This window comes from Ranitomeya variabilis, chromosome 2 (genome assembly GCF_051348905.1).
Source record: "Ranitomeya variabilis isolate aRanVar5 chromosome 2, aRanVar5.hap1, whole genome shotgun sequence".
NCBI classification, from domain to species: Eukaryota; Metazoa; Chordata; class Amphibia; order Anura; family Dendrobatidae; genus Ranitomeya; species Ranitomeya variabilis.
Genome location: NC_135233.1, coordinates 88,230,726 through 88,252,162, shown reverse-complemented (window position 1 = coordinate 88,252,162; position 21,437 = coordinate 88,230,726). Strand labels below are relative to the sequence as shown.

The window sequence follows — 21,437 nt, the reverse complement described above, 5'->3', positions numbered from 1 at the left end:
CGTGCACACTATCAGTATTTGGTCAGTATTTTACCTCAGTATTTGTAAGACAAAACCAGGAGTGGGTGATAAATACAGAAGTGGTGACGTGTATCTATTATACTTTTCCTCTAATTGTTCCACTCCTGGTTTTGGCAAATACTGATGTAAAATACTGAATGTGTGAACATGGCCTATAACAGGGAAATATAGCTACACCTTATAGCTGTAAAATGTAAGATGTGACACGTTTCTGCACATAGCCATATTCATAGGAGCCAAAAATATAGAAAAAGCATGACCCAAGTCATAACTTGGCAACACCAACAGTTTACACCATTGATGCATCAGTATGAAAGCTTCTTTTGTGAGAAATCTTGTATTATTAAAGAGATTGTTCAGGTTTAGAAAACCATGCCTGCCTTTACGTGGACACAGCGTCACCTTTGGCCATGGATTTTGTCTGGTACTGCAGCTCAGCCCCACTGAAATTAATAGAACTGAGCGGAAATACTAAGCACAACATATGATCAGTGGTGGTGCTGTTTCTGAAAGATGGCAACCATGTTTTTCTAATCCTGGACAACCCCTTTAATGAGATGTTGAATGGTGATTTCAGCATTTCTGGGACAGCATCAGAAATGTCTGCAGTAAGTCTCATTTTTTGTGGCTGTTTGAAATGTGAATAACGCCATGGCTTTAAAGGGAACCTGCAGTGTGCAAAAATGCTATTTATCTGCAGATATGGGGTTAACCTTACAGTAAATACTGTTAAAATGCTGCCTTACTAAAAGTACTGTTACCGGGAGGAACTGCACTTGTGTAATGCCAGGATCTGCTGGGTTTCAGTCCTCCGGGTGGTGCATTGAGCGATTTTTAAAGTGGTTCCTCACTATACTAAGAGCTGCGGCTGTAATCCCTCCCCGGCACATTGATTGACAGCCTGCTTTGCAGAGATGCACTGAAAAATGAGCTGTCAATCAAAGTGCGCAGTTTATTTTAATAGGTTTCAGCAAATCTTACACATTGCAGAAAACTAACCCGCTTGGAAATTGAACATTGGGGCAAACTTTATGTATGTAGCATGTCAATGCCTGGAGTCAAATTTGGGGCAGCTATGTGCATGCAGATTTTGCAAATGATATTTGCAGCCAAATCCACTGGTGGGTTCATGGCAGAAAAATCTGCCTCATAACTAAACATACCCTTAGGTTGTGTTCACACTAAGGTTATTTTTTTGCTGAGTTTTTGGAGCAGAAACTGAGCGGAAACTCCAAACGCTCAGCAGAAAGACTGTGTACCCTTAGCCTGACTCTCCAATCAAAACTTTTTTTTTTTTTAATTTTTTTATAGAGTTTCTGCCTTAAAAATAACTGTGTGAGCACACCCTTAGGCCATGTTAACACGTTCAGTATTTGGTCAGTAATTTACATCAGTATTTGTAAGTCAAAACAAGGAGTGGTTGATAAATCCAGAAGTGGTGACTTGTTTCTATTATACTTCTCCTCTGATTGTTCCACTCCTGATTTTGGCTTACAGATACTGATGCAAAATACTGAACGTGTGAACGTGGCCTTGGGGTATGTTCACACGTTGCTTTTTTTTTCTGCATCAGAAACCTGAGTGGTGTCAGGAAAAAGGCCGCATACAATATGTGCATTTATATATGTTTTCACATACCTTTTATTTGCATTTTTCACCCAGACCTTTAAATGGATGAAAAACGGTACAAAAAAACTCTGAAAGCAATGACGTGTTTCATGTTTGGCCAAAAAGCGACCGGGTCGAAAATACGCTGGTACTTTTAAATGCTGCATATTTTACGCACCAAATATGTTGTGTAAAATATGCAGAAAAACACTGTAAAAAACATGTGAACATAACCTTACAGTGGCTTTGCACATGTAATTTATTTATCTATTTTAAAAAACACTTTTTTTTATTTTTTTATGCCAAAGCCAATGGTGATTTCAGCAAGGAGTAAAAAATAGGTGTTTTTTACCAAAGTAAAAAAAAAACTTTTCCAAAAACTATAGTGGGTATTTTCTACCATTAATGACCTTTTTATTTATGTTTTCAATGCTCAGTTAACTTTACCCTTAAGTTTGGTTACTATGTGTAGGAACGAGCACTACGAGGAGAACTTGGTACTTGATAATCGTTAATGCGTAACATGTGGCTTTCATGCCCTCTTGACAGCTTGGCCATTTAGAAAACTTGCGCTGAGGTCCTTCTATATTTACTCTAAGTGCCCTGACAGAGCCACGGTGCTGCTTGTCAGTATAGGCTTCTTATAAAGCTGATCCTTAATTGTTTCTAAACAAATTCTACATGTGTTGAGCCTGTGCACCTTTCAAGACTGACTAGTGTAACCCCAGATTCATTGCTGATTTATGTCTTGTGAAGTTTCTCCACTCCCTCTCCCCTTGTGAGTTCCTCCGACTGTGTCCAAATGAAGAATTCCCACAGATAGATTTCATTTTAACTGCTCCATACGACCCAAATCCTCTAATTTACAGTTGATCTGAGGTTGTTTGTAAAATTTTCTAATCCTTATCTAATCCTCGTGAGATATCTGGAGAACTTGTAATTGTGTTGTTTTTACAATGCCTTTTTGTCTCCTGGTAAATCTTGGATAGTCTGGCTGTGGATATAAGACAAATCTCCCCAAACAGGCTGATAATAGACTTCCAGCAGCTGGCTTCTTGGCTCTTGTGCATCCCTGAAAACAGATGAAATGATTATTGCACATAGATGCAGGAGAATCTTTCATTTTATTAGGTGTAAATCCTCTTTTGTAATCTTGCGGCCCATGAGTGATCGCCGGGACGCGAATGTTCCTATGATTTCTCTGCAATGTTTCAGGACTTTGTTTATTTTTATCCTTTTTTTTATGGTTTATTATTTTAAAAGGGGACATTTACTTCCTTGGTGTAAAAGGTAAATATGTGAAATCCCTTCTGAAGGCCCCATGTGAACAGAGGGTTATTGATGAACATATTCGAGGTCTGTAATCAGCAGACGCAACAATATCAACGGATATACTGTGTAAATCTTGACAGAGCTCCAAAATTGTATATTTATTTTCCTGCTTAAAGGTCTTGTGCAGAGTATGGCAATCATTGGCTTAAGTCATGATCCTCGGTGAGCTGCTGGCTGTAGATCAGATGTTTATACTACACATAGTGTATGCAAGGTACTGGATGGGAGCGTTCAGCTCTACACAATCTCTAGAAGCTTTCAACTAATTCTTAAATGATATAATAACAATATAAAATTATTATTTTTTTCTATTTTTAATCTGTAAGCTTCCTGTATGTAAAAATAAGTTACATTTACTTACTCCTACACCACTCCAGCTCTTGTTTGCCGTTGCCCCAGGTCTTTGTATGGCTGCAGCAGTGATGTCATATCGACATCATGTGACTGTTTCAGCCAGTCACCGGGATAGTGGTCTGGCACCATCTACATTGGCATCACGGCTGAGCCCAGTGATTTGATGAAGTGGGCACATGATGCCGATGTGACGTCACAAACTTCAGCCATACTAACAAAGACCTGGAGCGGCAGCAACAGAGAGCCGGCTGTGATGTTGAAAGAAGGAAGTACGTTTCTTTTATATTTTAGCATTCATTTCATTTTTTGGGGGGAAAAATAACAAAATCAGATGACTCTTTTTAATTGTTATATTTGCTGAGTTAACTCTATAAGAAGCATTGGTTAAACTTGTGAGTATGTGAACCACAGCATTATCGCATGAAATACAGTAACCACCAATGTGCCCCTTCGACCTACCATAAACCATGTGTCCAGTATCACATACTAAACACAAATAGAATTCTTAGGGGTTTTTTGGGTTTAAAAAAAAAAAAAAAGTGAATGCAGTGACCTTCTCAGGGCAGTGGCAAGGAATAAGAGCTGTCGGTGTTTTCCCTCTTCTATTATTTCATATTCCAGAAACTGATCTTATAAGATCACAATATTAGGGGATTGATTTGAAAGCCCTTTTCCTCATTCAGTATTGTAGGGCCATGAAGGGAGAATCAACGCTTTTTAAATTAAAGCATTACCATGAGCCAGTACAGTTGTGTCTTCTCTTATATTCCAAAATGTTTGATCTATGGAACAAAAACGTCATAGCGTTCATTGAGCTACGCTTGTTTGCATGACATGTTTTGACTTCCCTTCTAAATTTTGTAATTTAGGATCTTGTCTGATGTATGGACTAAGGATTACATTTTTGGGTTTTGTATGGTCTTACATGTGGTCTACTGTTACATAATTTTATCATGTCATCTAGAGTATGGTCTGAAGCTTAGTGTGGGATTTGTGAGGTTTCACTTTTGGGCTAGAATAGTTATGGAGACTGATTTGGACTACATGGGTTACCAATATGAAAAGTGGAACAAGAAATTGTCTGACATTCCCTCCATCTTTACTGTCCTTATAGTAGGGTATAGTAGTGAAGACAATAAGCTAGGCCATGCCCCCCAAAAGCCCACCTTGTAAAAAGCCACACCTCAAAACCACACCTCAAAACCACACACAATGCCCAAAGACTAGGAAGACCCCAGCCCCATTTTCCAACCTAATACAGTCCCTTTAACTATTTTGCACTCTCCCCTTCTTAAAGTTATTTTATTTTTAATTTTTTTTTTAACAAACTGCAGCCAGGTGACAGATTTTCGCAGTTTTGGAAATTGGCAAGGGTTAAGTATTACCAATAGTTTTTCTTATGCCAAAAATGTTAGTTTAGTCTCTGACTAGAGTAGAATTTGTGGTTAGGTGCATGTCACTGAGAAGATGGGCCGAATTCATTAAAGGCTGAGTCACACATAACGATATCGTTAACGATATCGTTAACGATATCGTTGCAACGTCACGCTTTTGGTGACGTAGCCAACGATCCCGCTAACGATCTCGTTATGTGTGACAGCGACCAACGATCAGACCCCTGCTGGGAGATCGTTGGTCGATGGGAATGATCAGGACCTTTTTTTTGGTCGCTGATCATCCGCTGTCATCGCTGGATCGGCGTGTGTGACGCCGATCCAGCGATGTGTTCATTTGTAACCAGGGTAAATATCGGGTTACTAAGCGCAGGGCCGCGCTTAGTAACCTGATATTTACCCTGGTTACCATTGTAAAAGTAAAAAAAAAAAAAAACAGTACATACTCACATTCTGATGTCTGTCACATCCCCGGCGTCCACAGGGTTAAAACTGCTTTCGGCAGGAGCGCTGCTAATATGCACGTGCTGCTGCCGAGCGCTTCCCTGCACTGACTGTGTCAGCGCCGGCCGTAAAGCAGAGCACAGCGGTGATGTCACCGCTGTTACTGCCAGCGTATATAACCAAAGAAGAAAAGAGGGCCACGTAAAAAGAATGCACACCCAGAAGGGTATAAACTAAATAGTTGAAAATTTACAAATGTTTATTGAATACAGGAACCAATGCACCACAATAAAAACATTTAAAATCTAATAACCACACCACTGGTCCCAGGATAAATATTGAACAATAAATAGTACAAATATGCAGATGATGTAACCATGCATGAAAAAAATATTAAGCAATATACCATACAACAATGATTATAATATACCATTATATAGCCTCGAACCCTAGGTGAGTAGGATATAATATAACTCAGAGAGTTGATGACCCAAATATATACCTATGATGTATAAGGTATCAAAAGACACGTAGTCTGGGCGTCCCCAGACAAACCTGCACAGAGCCCCCTATAAATCAAAGGGCATAGCAACACCAATAGACATAATGCATATGTAAAAGAAATATAAAGGAAACCTAGTAAGAGAATCCTAAGACCCGGATCATGAGGTAATACTCATATCAATAGGGTCATATGCCATGGTGAGAAAAACGCATGGGTAAAGAGGAAAAATAAATGAAAATAATTATAAATATAGGTCACCCAGCCAGGCAGTCCGGTCAATAACGTGGTCCGTAAACTGTCAGAATAAGGGAATGAGGAAAGATGATCCCGGGATCCAGGAGGTGTGGGGGAGAGCCCCACGCGTATCGCTGCCGACCGCAGCTTCGTCAGGGAAAGTAGTGAGGGGTAAACAGGGGAAAGCTTAAGTAGCGGTCAGAAATAGTATTAATTACTCACAGGTGTACGAGGGATATCCAGACCATTATCATGGTGAAGGTAGGAGAGACGAAAACAAAAGACTGGCACCAGGCGGAAATGACAAAACAGAAGTGAAAGTGGAAGTGCGCACGTGCGCACACCACTTATTGCTGGCCAGCAAAGGAGCGCAGGCGCACTATACATTGCTAAAAATAGGGCTGATGTAATGCACGGAGAGCCGGTGAGCCAGGGGACAGAGCGCAGGCGCACAAACAGCTTATAGTACCAAGTCAGGACAAACAAAGTGCGCACAACGGTACATTATCGCCAAGTTTGAGTAATGGATAAATGCAACATATCTGGACCTAAATGGTAGAAAAAATGCCTATATAAGGTATAAGCCACAGCATAGTACTGATAGATATATAACACAAATACACGTATAAATATTATAGTGACGTGCAAGATAGAAAGCTGCAAATGCCAAAGTGGCAGGTGTCACTGACTAAAAAGAGGCACTTCTAAACGCACAAGTACTCATATATCACAGATGATTCTGAGACTAAGACAAAGAAGTGTATATAAAGATATGTATTATCAAGTGAGACCAACAAAGTATAAACAATCTCTTAACATAGGGTGTGCAAACTGCCGTAGTCACTAAACCACAATAAGACCCCTAGAGAGTATAATGTCCAAAGCAAAGGGGGACCAAAATTGCTACACGCGGACACAGTTAGTTGTAAAAAAAATCCAACAACATCCTCAAGTTCCTCTTCATCCACATTGACATCAGGGTACAGACGTGTCCAGTCAGAAGGATCATCCCAGGAAACTAGTAAAAAGTAATTCCTCATTAAGTCCGGTGGGAGAGAGGCTTCGCAAGTTGAAGATCCACCGGGACTCGATTTGGAGCAGAAGTTTCTTGGGGTTGCCTCCTCTGATATTGTTAAAGACCCTCTGTAAACCAAAAAAAGAAATATGAGATGAGGAGCCACCGTGCACCATTAAAAAGTACGATGCAACCGGGGATACCATCCTGCCCTTTCTGGTGTCAGATGCTGCCAAGTGGATTGTCGACAGGTGCTTTTGTGCCCTTTTTCTGAATTCTTGGGAGGTTTGGCCTACATACACCTTATTGCATGGGCACACAATGGCATAGATTATATTAGCCGTTTTGCAATTGATGTATGAGGTTAGTCGGTGTGATTTTAAATCCAAGGGATTGATAAATTGATCCCTTGTGGCAGGAACATATTGGCAGACACTGCAGCCCCCACAGGGGAATGATCCCCTCAAGCGTATGCCCCGATTCAGACTCATGGTGGGGCGAGAGAAGTGACTCCTAGTCAGAATATCACCAAGATTTGGGGCCCTTTTACCTGTCAGGGTAGGACGGGGAGCAACTAAAGTGGAAGTCTGCGTGTCAGCAGTGAGAATGTCCCAATGAGATGTTAAAACCCCTCTTATCTGATCCCACTGATCATTGAAGTCCGTAATGAAACGGACCCCGGTGTCCTGATGACGGGCCTTGGGGGAAATCAGTAGATCCTGATTGGCTTCCTTGGCCCTTTTAAAGGCATGGGAAATAGTTTTCTTCGGGTAACCCCTTTGCCTAAATCTGGACGTAAGAGCCCTAGATTGTGTATAGAAGTCTTCGTCCAAAGTACAATTTCGACGAACCCTCAAGAATTGGCCAACGGGGATGCCCCTCCTGGTATGCAAGGGATGGAAGCTGTCATACCTGAGTAGGCTATTCGTCGCAGTAGGTTTGCGGTATAGGTCCGTGATCAAATGCCCATTGTTGATGAGGACCTTCAAATCCAAAAAGGTTACAGTCGCGTATGAAAGAGAATGCGTTAAGACGATGTTCAGGTCATTATGATTCAATTCTTTAAGGAAGTCCAGGCACTCCCCCTCTGTACCTGTCCACAGGAAAAACTGCTGTTACTGCCAGCGCTGACACATTCAGTGCACGCCGGTGGACGCCGGCGGGGGACGTGACAGACGTCAGAATGTGAGTATGTAGTGTTTTTTTTTTTTTTTTTTACTTTTACAATGGTAACCAGGGTAAATATCGGGTTACTAATCTCGGCCCTGCACTTAGTAACCCGATGTTTACCCTGGTTACCCGGGTGCTGCAGGGGGACTTCGGCATCGTTGAAGACAGTTTCAACGATGCTGAAGTCGTTCCCCTGATCGTTGGTCGCTGGAGAGAGCTGTCTGTGTGACAGCTCCCCAGTGACCACACAACGACTTACCAACGATCACGGCCAGGCCGTATCGCTGGTCGTGATCGTTGGTAAGTCGTTTAGTGTAACGGTACCTTTAGTGTTGTGCACCTCTTATTGAATGCAAATTGTCTTATTCCTGCATGACTCTCATTAAGTCTGACTTACGAAACACCATTCTTAATGAATGTCTTCCTTATCTTCAAGGGAATGTGAAAAATCCCCCTAGCACTTTTGATTCTTTCTCGTTGAACAGACTGAGGAAGTATGGCAGCAACACCCAGACAACATGTGATCGTATGGTAGAGACAAGTTGAGGCTATACAGTAATATATTTTTTTTATGTAGGACAGAATGATGGCACAAAACACGGGATTAAATGTCTAATCTATTTTGATAAACCTTTTTAGACACTTTACCCATTGTACCTGTTTTTCCACCTGAGGCCGGAGTCACACTACAGCGAGATATGGCCGAGTCTTGCAGGTTAAAAAGAAGCTCTGGCACCGGCACTCCGGGGCGGAGCGTGCAGCTCCATGTATTGCTATGAGGCCGCACGCTCCGCTCTGGAGTGCCGGTGCCAGAGCTTCTTTTTAACCTGCAAGACTTGGCCGTATCTTGCTGTGTGTGATCCCGGCCTAACACTAGACTACTAAAACCTTCATCTTGCTACCTCCAACCTTCATAAAGTAAGCCTTCTGGACTATATATAAAAGGCTAATATGTCCAGGAACTGATTCTCATGCTTTGTAACTAGCCATCCACTGAGGGGGCAGTTCCTCTTCATCAGCATTTTGCCCACACTATAGAGACTGGAATTTGCTTTCCTTGATTTCCTAGCATGCACTGCCCTTGTTATTGCCTTTTTTAGTTTGTCTTCCCATCTTTCTGTTACACCTGCAATCTCTCTATTTGTAATCTGTTTTGTTGCCTTGGCAGCGAGGAACTGATTATACTTTACAGCAGGTTGTGAACCGTAAGGTAGACAGAAGGGAGACACCTAGTGGACGCTTCTTTGGAGTAGTTTTTCAGATGGAATCTAACTTCATGAGAAATCTAGCTCAGAAACAATTTGTAAATCAGGCTGGCAGTACACAGAAGGCGTGTCAATGCACCGCTTCTTTCCTGTGATGTCTCCAGGGCACTTGCGTGCTGATTGGCATATGTCTTTCACACCATTTCTAGTCATTGGCATATTGGATTTCTTTAAAAAGAATATTAAACAAGCGACCATTCCATAAATATACATGGGGTAATTCTCCCTTCAGAGCAGAGTATTAATGTAAAGCAGAGGAATCTCTATTTACAATAAAATTTAACTTATTATTAAAATGTAAAATAAAAGAACCTGAGTTCAAGACATACTGCACATAATCACGCAAAACATAGCAATAAAGTGCTTAAAAAATACAAGTCCCTACGTGTTTCTTGGGGCTCTCATCAAGGGAGTGTATCGCCAGAAGGGAAAAGGGGATTCCTCGGAATTGCCTACAAAGACACAAGGGTAGAGCGTTCTCTGAATGCCAAAATAGATATTTCTTTTAATCTGTGAAGGAGTTCAGCACTCTCCACTTTTCCTATATTTTTGTGATGTGACCGTACTACTAAAGCAGGTCCGGCATTACACCAATGTTTTTGTAGGTGATTTTGAGGAAGTATATTTCAGGTTTTTTTTTATATATATATATATATATATATATATATATATATATATATATATATATATATATATATATATATATATATATATATATATATATATATATACAGTGGGGCAAAAAAGTATTTAGTCAGTCAGCAATAGTGCAAGTTCCACCACTTAAAAAGATGAGAGGCGTCTGTAATTTACATCATAGGTAGACCTCAACTATGGGAGACAAACTGAGAAAAAAAAATCCAGAAAATCACATTGTCTGTTTTTTTATCATTTTATTTGCATATTATGGTGGAAAATAAGTATTTGGTCAGAAACAAACAATCAAGATTTCTGGCTCTCACAGACCTGTAACTTCTTCTTTAAGAGTCTCCTCTTTCCTCCACTCATTACCTGTAGTAATGGCACCTGTTTAAACTTGTTATCAGTATAAAAAGACACCTGTGCACACCCTCAAACAGTCTGACTCCAAACTCCACTATGGTGAAGACCAAAAAGCTGTCACAGGACACCAGAAACAAAATTGTAGCCCTGCACCAGGCTGGGAAGACTGAATCTGCAATAGCCAACCAGCTTGGAGTGAAGAAATCAACAGTGGGAGCAATAATTAGAAAATGGAAGACATTCAAGACCACTGATAATCTCCCTCGATCTGGGGCTCCACGCAAAATCCCACCCCGTGGGGTCAGAATGATCACAAGAACGGTGAGCAAAAATCCCAGAACCATGCGGGGGGACCTAGTGAATGAACTGCAGAGAGCTGGGACCAATGTAACAAGGCCTACCATAAGTAACACACTACGCCACCATGGACTCAGATCCTGCAGTGCCAGACGTGTCCCACTGCTTAAGCCAGTACATGTCCGGGCCCGTCTGAAGTTTGCTAGAGAGCATTTGGATGATCCAGAGGAGTTTTGGGAGAATGTCCTATGGTCTGATGAAACCAAACTGGAACTGTTTGGTAGAAACACAACTTGTCGTGTTTGGAGGAAAAAGAATACTGAGTTGCATCCATCAAACACCATACCTACTGTAAAGCATGGTGGTGGAAACATCATGCTTTGGGGCTGTTTCTCTGCAAAGGGGCCAGGACGACTGATCCGGGTACATGAAAGAATGAATGGGGCCATGTATCATGAGATTGAGTGCAAACCTCCTTCCATCAGCAAGGGCATTGAAGATGAAACGTGGCTGGGTCTTTCAACATGACAATGATCCAAAGCACACCGCCAGGGCAACGAAGGAGTGGCTTCGTAAGAAGCATTTCAAGGTCCTGGAGTGGCCTAGCCAGTCTCCAGATCTCAACCCTATAGAAAACCTTTGGAGGGAGTTGAAAGTCCGTGTTGCCAAGCGAAAAGCCCAAAACATCACTGCTCTAGAGGAGATCTGCATGGAGGAATGGGCCAACATACCAACTACAGTGTGTGGCAACCTTGTGAAGACTTGCAGAAAACGTTTGACCTCTGTCATTGCCAACAAAGGATGTATTACAAAGTATTGAGATGAAATTTTGTTTCTGACCAAATACTTATTTTCCACCATAATATGCAAATAAAATGATAAAAAAACAGACAATGTGATTTTCTGGATTTTTTTTTCTCAGTTTGTCTTCCATAGTTGAGGTCTACCTATGATGTAAATTACAGACGCCTCTCATCTTTTTAAGTGGTGGAACTTGCACTATTGTTGACTGACTAAATACTTTTTTGCCCCACTGTATATATATATATATATATATATATATATATATATATATATATATATATATATATATATATATATATATATATATATATATATATATATAATATTACTTTAAACTTCAGAATTGCATTTAAAGGGTACTCATTAGTCTAAAAGGGGATGTTCTCCAGCTTCCTGGATAGACGGTCTGGGTGAGGTGCACGGAGTACTCGCTGGTCTGGCGGTTTCCAGGTCAATTTGCTCTTAATAGTGGACCAAAAGATGTTCTCCAGCACCAAAGGAAAATAGTTAAACCTTAACCTCTAGTCATATATCATAAGCAAAATTAACAGAATTCGCACATTTAAAAAAAAAAAAAAAAAAATCCATAATGCTTAATCATTTCGAGTAGAAACACCCTTAATCATCAGCTAAGATTAAGGGTTTTTCTACCCAAAACGCATAAGCATTGCTTTTTTTTTTTAATAAGTGCACATTTCCATTTTTTTTTTTTTATTTCTTTATTTTTTTAAATCCTTTTATCATTAAAACCTAAGTATTAACTATTTTCCTTTTTAGTATGGGAGAACACCCCCCCCTTTGGACCACTGAGAGCTATTTGACCTGGAAGCCAGACCAGTGTGTACTCCGTGCACCTCACCTGACCACAGATGGTCTATCCAGGAGGTCTCCTGGGTTACCTATCTCTAACAAAGAAGTGGGGAGCTGAATTGACACTTTTTTTTTTTTACTATAAAGAGTAGCATTCTCTAGAAATGAGTCATTTATCATTTCAAAATCATTACTAAATAAAAAAATGTTTTCAACTTCTGAATAAATCACGTGTCACAGTATTGCTCAATAAATCTGACTTTACAATCAATTAAAAATGTTAAAGGTGTATTGCCATCTTGTAAAGTGATGGATATGATATCACTTTATAATTTGTGGGGTGTACCCTCCTATCTAGAGAATAAAGGGGTTGCGTTAGCTCTGTGTCCTCCTGTATCATTTTCCTTGTGTAGCCATTCCCCGATCAATCATTACAGTGCTACTGTAAAGTGCAAGCTAATACAAGGATGCAGCATTAAACTAGCAGTGTTCCTATCATTCTCAGAATTGTGGGGGTCCTGAAGGCCAACCACCACCTCCGCATGCTAATCATAAATTAATGTCATGTCCTAGCGATATACTGTCACTATATAGTATGGAAGTAACCCTGTGAAAAATCGGTCAGCGTGTTTTTGCTATTTAGTATAAGGGCAGCATAAGGTAGGAGCTGATACACTGATTTCAGTGATATGTCACTTACTAGGCTGTGTGCTTCTTGTTTCAATACAATGAGTGTTTTATCAGCAAGAGATTATCACTGCCTGGACTGTTGATCTAGTCCTGCCACGCCCCCAACATTGATTAGTAGCTCACTGTCAACATACATTGTACATAGAAAATTGTAATGTAGGTGGGGCTAGCTTTCTAAGCTCTGCTACATCTCATAACTGCACCGAGTAGACTAAGTGATATGTAGCTGGAATCCGGGTCTCTTTTCCTACATTATGCTGCTCTGCTAGCAAACTCCTGGTGGCAGATTCCCTTTAAACCTTTTCAGCACATTGCGAGGAGAGTTCATGAATTCTAAAAGAATGAGTATTGGGAATTCCTCTTTGCTGAACTCTTCATTATAATATTGTTTGGAACTGAGAGCATTACTCATACTCTTATGTATTTGGACCCATGAAAGTGGTCATCCAGTGAGTCTGGAGAACGCATATAAATGAATGAATGGATGAGCAGAAGTAGGAATACTGCTGCAGGTTTTTCTTACGTAAACCACAGGATGTCTTTTAAAGTCTGTTACCACATGTACCACTAATTCCTCAGCTTCCTAAGGGTGTTTGGATTGCTGTTTCTCTTCACGTTGAGGAAATCTGCAGCTCCCTTCCCTGGTTGTTGGCTGGCGGCTTTGTAACACTGCATATATTTTCATTCTGGCAATAAAAGGTTTTATTTTGTGCTTTTTTTTTTTTTTTTTTTTTTTTAACCCTGTAAACTTAGTTTGTTTTTCTAAACTGTAAACCAAAGATTAGCATTTCTCTAGAAAATCCTTGATCTTGTCCTTTTATTAATATTTATTCTTGTAATAAATGTTAAAATTGCTTTGTTTATGCTGCTTACTTTAATGGGTTTTAGTAAGAACCCATCCTAAAATTTAAATAATATGTTTCAGATATAATAAAGAAGTTTTGTAAACACTGGACTGGAGTTTATAATCTTGTCATTGTACTTGGCTCTTACTTGCGTTGTCCCAAGGAAGTGATTGTTCCAGTAAATGGGTTAGCCCTAATTCAGGGTGAGATTATTGATAAAAGTCGGGCTCTCATGTGGTTTGTGCATTTCTAGGTATGAAAGTCTCTTTTGGTGTGTGATTCTTTCCAGCTCGCTCTGCTTTGGAGGTTTAGGTTTACAGAGAACGGACTTAAAAGTTTGTGCTTAATCGTCTTTTTACCTAGAGCCAAGATATACATTTATAGGCTAATAATCTTTTGCTTTGATAAAGCATTCTGGGAGATTTTTGAATGCGTATATAAACTAACATGTATTTTATGAGGGTGTGTTTTTTTTATTAGTTAAAATGAATTATGAACTCAATGTTTTATTTGTGTTGTAAGTAAAGTATAGCTGGTTAGTATGCATGTTATGCTTTTTTGTGTGTAATCATGGCTGGAGATATCACAGAGACCAAGTAGCCAGTGTGCTTAGAAATTTGCTTCTGGCGCCTGTATTCTTGAGTTACTTTCATAAATACCAATAGAAAACATCTCTTGCCTGACCACAGCAGAGGTCAAGTTGGCTACTAAAGTGGCTTAAGTGATTCCTAAAACGTGAAATTATTGCCTCCATTCACAATGTGTGTGTTTCCTCACTGCGTGTGTCTACTACTTAAAAATAGTTTTAGATTGAATAAAGTATCAAATCCAATCTTGTATTTATTATTGACCTGTCACCAGGGCCAAAGTGGCCATTTTTACTCCTCCTAATTCATTCCTGCATCTCTCCTGAGTATCCGGCTTTTTTTTTTTTTTTTAAATCGGCTACATAGTACCAGAAAGAGAGATTTTTTTTTTTGTCTATTACTAATTTTTATGGTCTTTGCCAAGGAGGCGTGGCTCAGATGGTTCTTTGGGGGCATGTCCTTAGCCTGCTCTGCATTATTGCCTTTCAGCCACTCCTCCTTGGTAGAGACAATGAAAACTTGCACAAAATAAATAGGCCCATATCTTTGGGACAGTATGGTGGATTAAAAAAAAACAAAAAACCATGAGGGAGCAGCATGATTAAAATAAGAGCAAAAACTATTTAAGACACGTGTAAGAGCTAACTGTGACCGTCAAAGTTCCTTTATGAAAGTTTTACAATTTAGTCATGTATTGCCCATAAACTATATATTTCTCCTTTACGAAACTTTGCATACAACATTCTCTTAATTAGTGTTGTTCATTACAAATGTTTAAGTTTATACACTTAGAGCAATTTTTAAAGCACCACTCCAGTGTTTTTTTTTTGTTTGTTTTTTTCCCTGTTGCACCACATCTGCATATGTACATGGAGAGTGAATAATTCAATAAGGAGTGGGGCTGCACAATTAATTTGCGAAAAACATTTCCTTCTCCCCCATGAATATAGTGGACTTCTCATTATATCAATTGCCATTAAAAAGTTTTGTTCCAACTGCATTTTTTTGGTGGAACATATAGCTAAGAATTGAATCATGGTTTTTATGTTTTGGGTTTGAACAGAAATGAGCAAGGTGCAATTATATGTTAGAAAAAATGCCGTATGAGTCAACAGTTAGAATATCTACAAATTATCTTCCAGCCATAGATTATTATCTCAAGTTTGGAAGGAAGATATCTTGTGTGTAACCTTATCGAGGACTGTATTTAAGACGTGTCATTGTTATTAACATTCTATTAAAGCAATTGTTACCATCCACCTCTTGTGTCTCCCCTTTTCCTCATAGATTGTAAGCTTGCGAGCAGGGCCCTCATTCCTCCTGGTATCTGTTTTGAACTGTGATTTCTGTTATGCTGTAATGTCTGTTGTCTGTATAAGTCCCCTCTATAAGTTGTAAAGCGCTGCGGAATATGTTGGCGCTATATAAATAAAATTATTATTATTATTATTATTATTATTATTATTCTCTGCTCAAGAATACTTTAGTTTTTGCCCAAATATTGAATGAAAAAATTTAGTTATTCATGATGTATAACTTTTTTTTAAAAATTCATTTGTAATATAAAGTTATCACTCCATTCTGCACAATGCCACTTTCAGACAAACACTGTGAAGGAACTACAGCAAAATTCCACTAACATGACTAGATCTATGTTGCAGTTCTGTGAACAATGAGTTGTTTCAGGTGCCACTTTAGAACGCGAAACTGTGAAGGGGATGAAGCTCTAAACCAGTGCTGCAGCTTCTTATCAGTAGTGCTGGAGGTCCTTGCAGTTGATCTTCCACTGGTCACGAAGTGATGGCCTGTACTAGTGATATGCCTTCATTTTGAGATGCTAAGACGTTTTTGAAACTTTAAATGTGGGGGGAAAAAAAAGGTTAAGCCCACATAACTTGATTAACTTTAGTTAACTATATAATTGTCATTCATTTTTCACTTTTATAGATCCTAAGTTACATCCTATAATATACTCCAGAGCTGCATATAAAATTTTGTAGAAATCTCTATAGAGCTCGGGCTTTACAGCGTCTTTGGCTGTAACATCTGTCGTGAGCCCAAGGTTTGCTTGGTGCCGCTGCTACATCACAGTGACATACAAGTGGATATGGTCATATTGGGACCAAGATTCCCAAGTAATTTTTCCCAACAAGTATGTCACAAAAGAATCTGACGAGGGTTGACTTCTTGCGACTTGCTTGTCACAGTTTCAGTACCCTCAGAGTCACAATGTGACCCCATTAGCTTGTATTGCACTGCAATGTAATAACGGTAATTAGTGAACCTTTGAAGCGCAACAGGTGTTGTGGCCAAAGTCTCTGTGTAGCCCTAATCTAGTTAACGGCTTACTCGTGAATTGTATTCTAGGTAGTGCCATCATGACCCTACAATCTACACATCGGATAAAGAAAAAAATCAGGACACATTTCATGTCACATGTCTGACAACAATCTTGTGGACTATTTTCAATGACAACCAGAAAAATTGTGAATGCAGCTCTGAACTATATCACAGGCTGATGTTTTATTTCACTGCAAATATTTATTATGTGACGAAATACCAATTCAATTTAATGTGTAAAGTTCTTGTCCTTTCAACTTGGCTACAGAGTAATTTTTTTCTTTTTTTTTTCTTTCCTTTTTATCCATCTTAGATTCTCTAGAAGATCTTCCAGAAGCTAACGAAAAAACTGTTCAGCGTTTCTTCTTTAATTTGACATCAGTTCCTAACGAAGAGCTAATTACATCTGCTGAACTTCGGATTTTTCGAGAAGAAGTTCAAGAGTCCTTTGAAAATGAAGGTAGTAAAGCCCTTCGTATTAATATTTATGATATTATCAAACCAGCCGCTGCTGCCTCTAGGGGACCTGTTACAAGACTGTTGGACACTAGACTGATACATCATAATGTGAGCAGGTGGGAAAGCTTTGACGTCACACCAGCTATTATAAGGTGGATTGCACACAGACAGCCTAACCATGGGTTTGTTATTGAAGTGACTCAGTTAGACTACGAGAAAAATGTCACTAAGAGGCACGTGAGGATAAGCAGATCATTATTGCCAGACAAGAAACGTTGGTCCCAGATAAGGCCACTTTTAGTAACTTATGGCCATGATGGCAAAGGCCACCCTTTACATAAGAGAGAAAAACGTCAAGCAAGGCACCGGCAGAGGAAACGGCTCAAATCAAGTTGTAGAAGACATCCATTATATGTGGACTTCAGTGATGTTGGGTGGAATGATTGGATTGTTGCGCCACCTGGTTACCATGCCTTCTATTGTCACGGAGAATGCCCATTTCCTTTGGCAGATCATTTTAACTCTACAAATCATGCTATCGTTCAAACATTGGTGAACTCTGTGAATTCGAACATCCCAAAAGCTTGTTGTGTCCCGACAGAACTCAGCGCCATCTCTATGCTCTACCTTGATGAAAATGAAAAAGTAGTTTTGAAAAATTATCAAGACATGGTTGTGGAAGGGTGTGGGTGCCGTTAAGAAACGAGTATAACTTGCAAGATAAAGACACAAACACATAAAAAGTTGACACTTTAAAAATTTCCCAATAGAGACTTTATTTATGTCAAGAGATGCTAAAAACTGTTTTTTTGAAAATATATTTATGTGTACGAGAACATTGGGAAGCAAATATTTTAGTCAGAGAATTATTCATTTTTTTTTTTAAGTTGTACATTTTATACGGGTTTTCTACCCTGCACATGAAGTATAATGGTCAGATTCTTATTTTGTATTTATTTTTCATTATAACCACTTTTTAGAAAACAAAAAATAGCTGTTTTTTTTTGTATTTATATGTAATCAAAAGAAATATAGGGTTTGTACATACGTTTAAAAAAAACAAACTGATTTGTTGTATTTAAGTTGAAAGGTATACATGGGAGGGAAAGAATAAGAAAATATATTTTACTTATATGCTACTGTTAAGTCATTAGCTTAAACCCACAAGAAAAAGGTTAATCTGAAGAATTACCAGGACGGATAATAGTATTGTGCAATTCTCAGGCATTCTGCAGTGTTGGTTTTCAAAACTCAATCTTTAGAAAAAAAAAATATCCTAAAATGGCTATTCTCACCTCATTTTCATTCAGCAGGACGGACTTGAACAATAAAAGTATTATAAAGTAAAATGCAAATAAGGTTGTGGTCCATCTAATTGCTTAACACGTACTATAGCATGCAACCTATTAGTACAGGATATTCTCTGTTAGGATGAATATTTTTCCAAATTAAGACTATAAATTATTTTGTTTTTTATTTTATTCCCTTTATGTCCTTCCTAAGTAAAAGAATTATCCATTCCCAAGTTCTGGTTCTTTTTGTTAAGAGCTGCTGTGCACAATCTTTATATGGTTTCTATGGGAAATTGCATTTATAGTTCACTATTCAATTTAAAGAAGCACTCCCATGAAATACTTTCTTCTCTAAACTTGTCTAGATGTTTTTTTTTTATGTCGTGTAAGTGTGTTTAACTAGTGATGAGCAAGTATACATAATACTCGAGATTTTCCGAGCACGCTCGGGCGTCCTCCGAGTATTTTTTTAGTGCTCGGAGATTTAGTTTTCATCGCCGCAGCTGAATGATTTACATCTGTTAGCCAGCATAAGTATATGTGGGGGTTCCCTAGCAACCAGGCAACCCCCACATGTACTTATGCTGGCTAGTAGCTGTAAATCATTCAGCTGCGTCAACAAAAACTAAATCTCCGAGCACTAAAAAATACTCGGAGACCCCCCGAGCATGCTCGGAAAATCTCGATCAACGAGTATACTCACTTATCACTAGTGCTGCATGACAAAAATACCTATCATGAAGCGCGTCGGGGCTTTGGAGTGGGCTGAGAAGCATAGCCCACTCCACATAAGGCAGATGCTAGCTATATTGTATAGCCAGCATGGGCTCCAGCAGCAGCGATTGGCACTGTTAACCTTTTAAATGTTGCTGTCAATTGCTGAAAGTGGCAATTAAGTCCTGCAATCTGACCAGGATTGTAGTTCGGGTGGCAATCTCCTTACATGCTATGCGGTCTCAGTGAACCAATGGATTGCTTTGACAGCTGGTGGCTGAAAGAACGCCCCTTGTCTGTCATGTGATCTCCTCTGTGACACCCTCCACCCCCAGTCTGGCCGTCATAGAAAACAGTGATTTTTACTATATAAAGAAATACTGTAGTTTCGCTGTATATAGTTGAAGAGATTAAATCTGGTTCAAGTGGCCTAAGGAGACTAACAAATAATGTGAAAAATAAAGAAAAAAACTTTTTGTATCACGCCCCTCTCTCCTTCCTCAGTTTTCAATAATGAAGTGGGGGGAAAAAAATACATGTATTTGGCATCATGTAAAAAAAAAAAATACAATTGGTGATGAGGCGTCATTTATATTCCACATATTCCAAAATAGTATCAATAAAAACATCAGGTCATCATGCGAAAAAACAAGCTTACACACCAGCTCAATCGACCCAAAAATAAAAGTGTTAGGGGTCTTCAAAATTGGCAACTCGGGCATTTTTTTTTTTTAACCACTTAAATATAAACAATTATTCTCATGTTTTGGTATCATTGTAATCGTACTGATTTAAGGTCATTTATATTGTGGAATGAACACTGAAAAAAAAAAAAACTAAATACAAAGAAAAATTGTATAACAATTGAAAAACTGAATAATTTTTTTTTTCACAACTTGACTTAGATTTTTTTTTTTCATTTTCTAATAAGTAATTTGTTAAAATTGATGGTGTCATTCAAAAGCACAATTATACCAGAAAAACAGCAAGCCCTCATGTAGAAGAAGATGAAGGAAAAATGAGAGTGCAGAAAACAAAAAATTGCCTGGTCCTTAGTTAATATACTTACCGATTGCCATCTTCTCTTGTTTCCAATGCTTTTCTGGTCCTCTTCTCACTCAGGTGACTAAAATTCCTGTCCTAGGAAGATGGCGATGTGGAAACCAATTCACACACTTACACTTCATTACATTTACTTTCAGACAAATTTAGAGCATAAAAAAATTTAGTGGCAGTGCTTCTTTGAAAAGAAAAAAAAAAGTTTATATTTAGTGATACAGCTTTGAAGGCAAACTCCTTTCGAAAAACTTCTGACTCTCAAGAAAAACAAAATAGCACATGTTTTGATAAAGTTCATTTAATGGTTGGTGTACTTTGAATGGCTTCCATGGTAAACCACTTAACGTGCTTAGTAATTGTACTATGAGATTTCTTTCCCAGTAATTTTTATTTTTTTTAAATTCTCATCAGTTTCCATTATTCCAAAATATCTCAAATTCAAACTTCATCATTCTCAAATTCAATAATTTCATTATTCCGAGATATTTATTAGATGACCTCTACATTCCCTCAGGAGTTAGCCATGTAGAATTTGGACAGTCTCTTCAAGTTATATCAAGATGTTATTTTTTATTTTTTTTGCCCACGCAGCAGGTATTTGTGAACAGGACACTCTACTTCCCTTGTTTTCTCTATCATGTCGATGTACATTTATAATTGAGAATTCTACAATTTCCATATCCCTATGCTGTTTCCCTGTCTGTTCTATGCACCATAGTATTTTTGGAAACTGAACACAAAGTACTGATGAAATAAACTGTACAGAAAATATCACTCTCCAAAAACTGAACAAAAATAGTAAAAACATTTTAATTATTGGGAGCCGATGGTGGTACTGTTAGTCAGGCATTTTCTTGACTGTTGTGTGTTACAGGTTCACTTATAGTTTATTAAAGTTAAGTCAAGTTTGGTATATAAAGAAAATCATTAAGAATCAGTTCAAACTTGAAAGCCTGTTAATTTACACAATTTTTACATTCTAAGGCCAATTAAGTTATATAGTTTAGTAGACTTAATTTTACTACATAAAGGTCCTTGAATCTAGATTTCTCGCTAAGCTCCAGACACCAGTCATGTTATTGGTATATTGTTCATTTTTTTTGCCAGTTTAAATCCTGGAATTGTCTCACAAAAAAGTTCTTGCAGTGTCAATGAAATTTGATAAATAAATGATGGAGTTCTGACTTCAGTTCTTA

The 21,437-nt window shown here is 38.6% G+C and overlaps 1 protein-coding gene across 1 annotated transcript in view; it reads left to right on the top strand.

Moving 5' to 3' along the window:
- BMP2 (bone morphogenetic protein 2) overlaps window positions 1–21,437 on the top strand; it is a 23,469-nt gene extending 2,032 nt beyond the window's left edge. Inside the window, exon 3 of the mRNA XM_077282637.1 lies at window positions 17,031–21,437. Within this exon, the coding sequence (XP_077138752.1) occupies window positions 17,031–17,875 (845 nt within the window). The 3' untranslated portion in view covers window positions 17,876–21,437. The remainder of the gene's footprint in view (window positions 1–17,030) is intronic.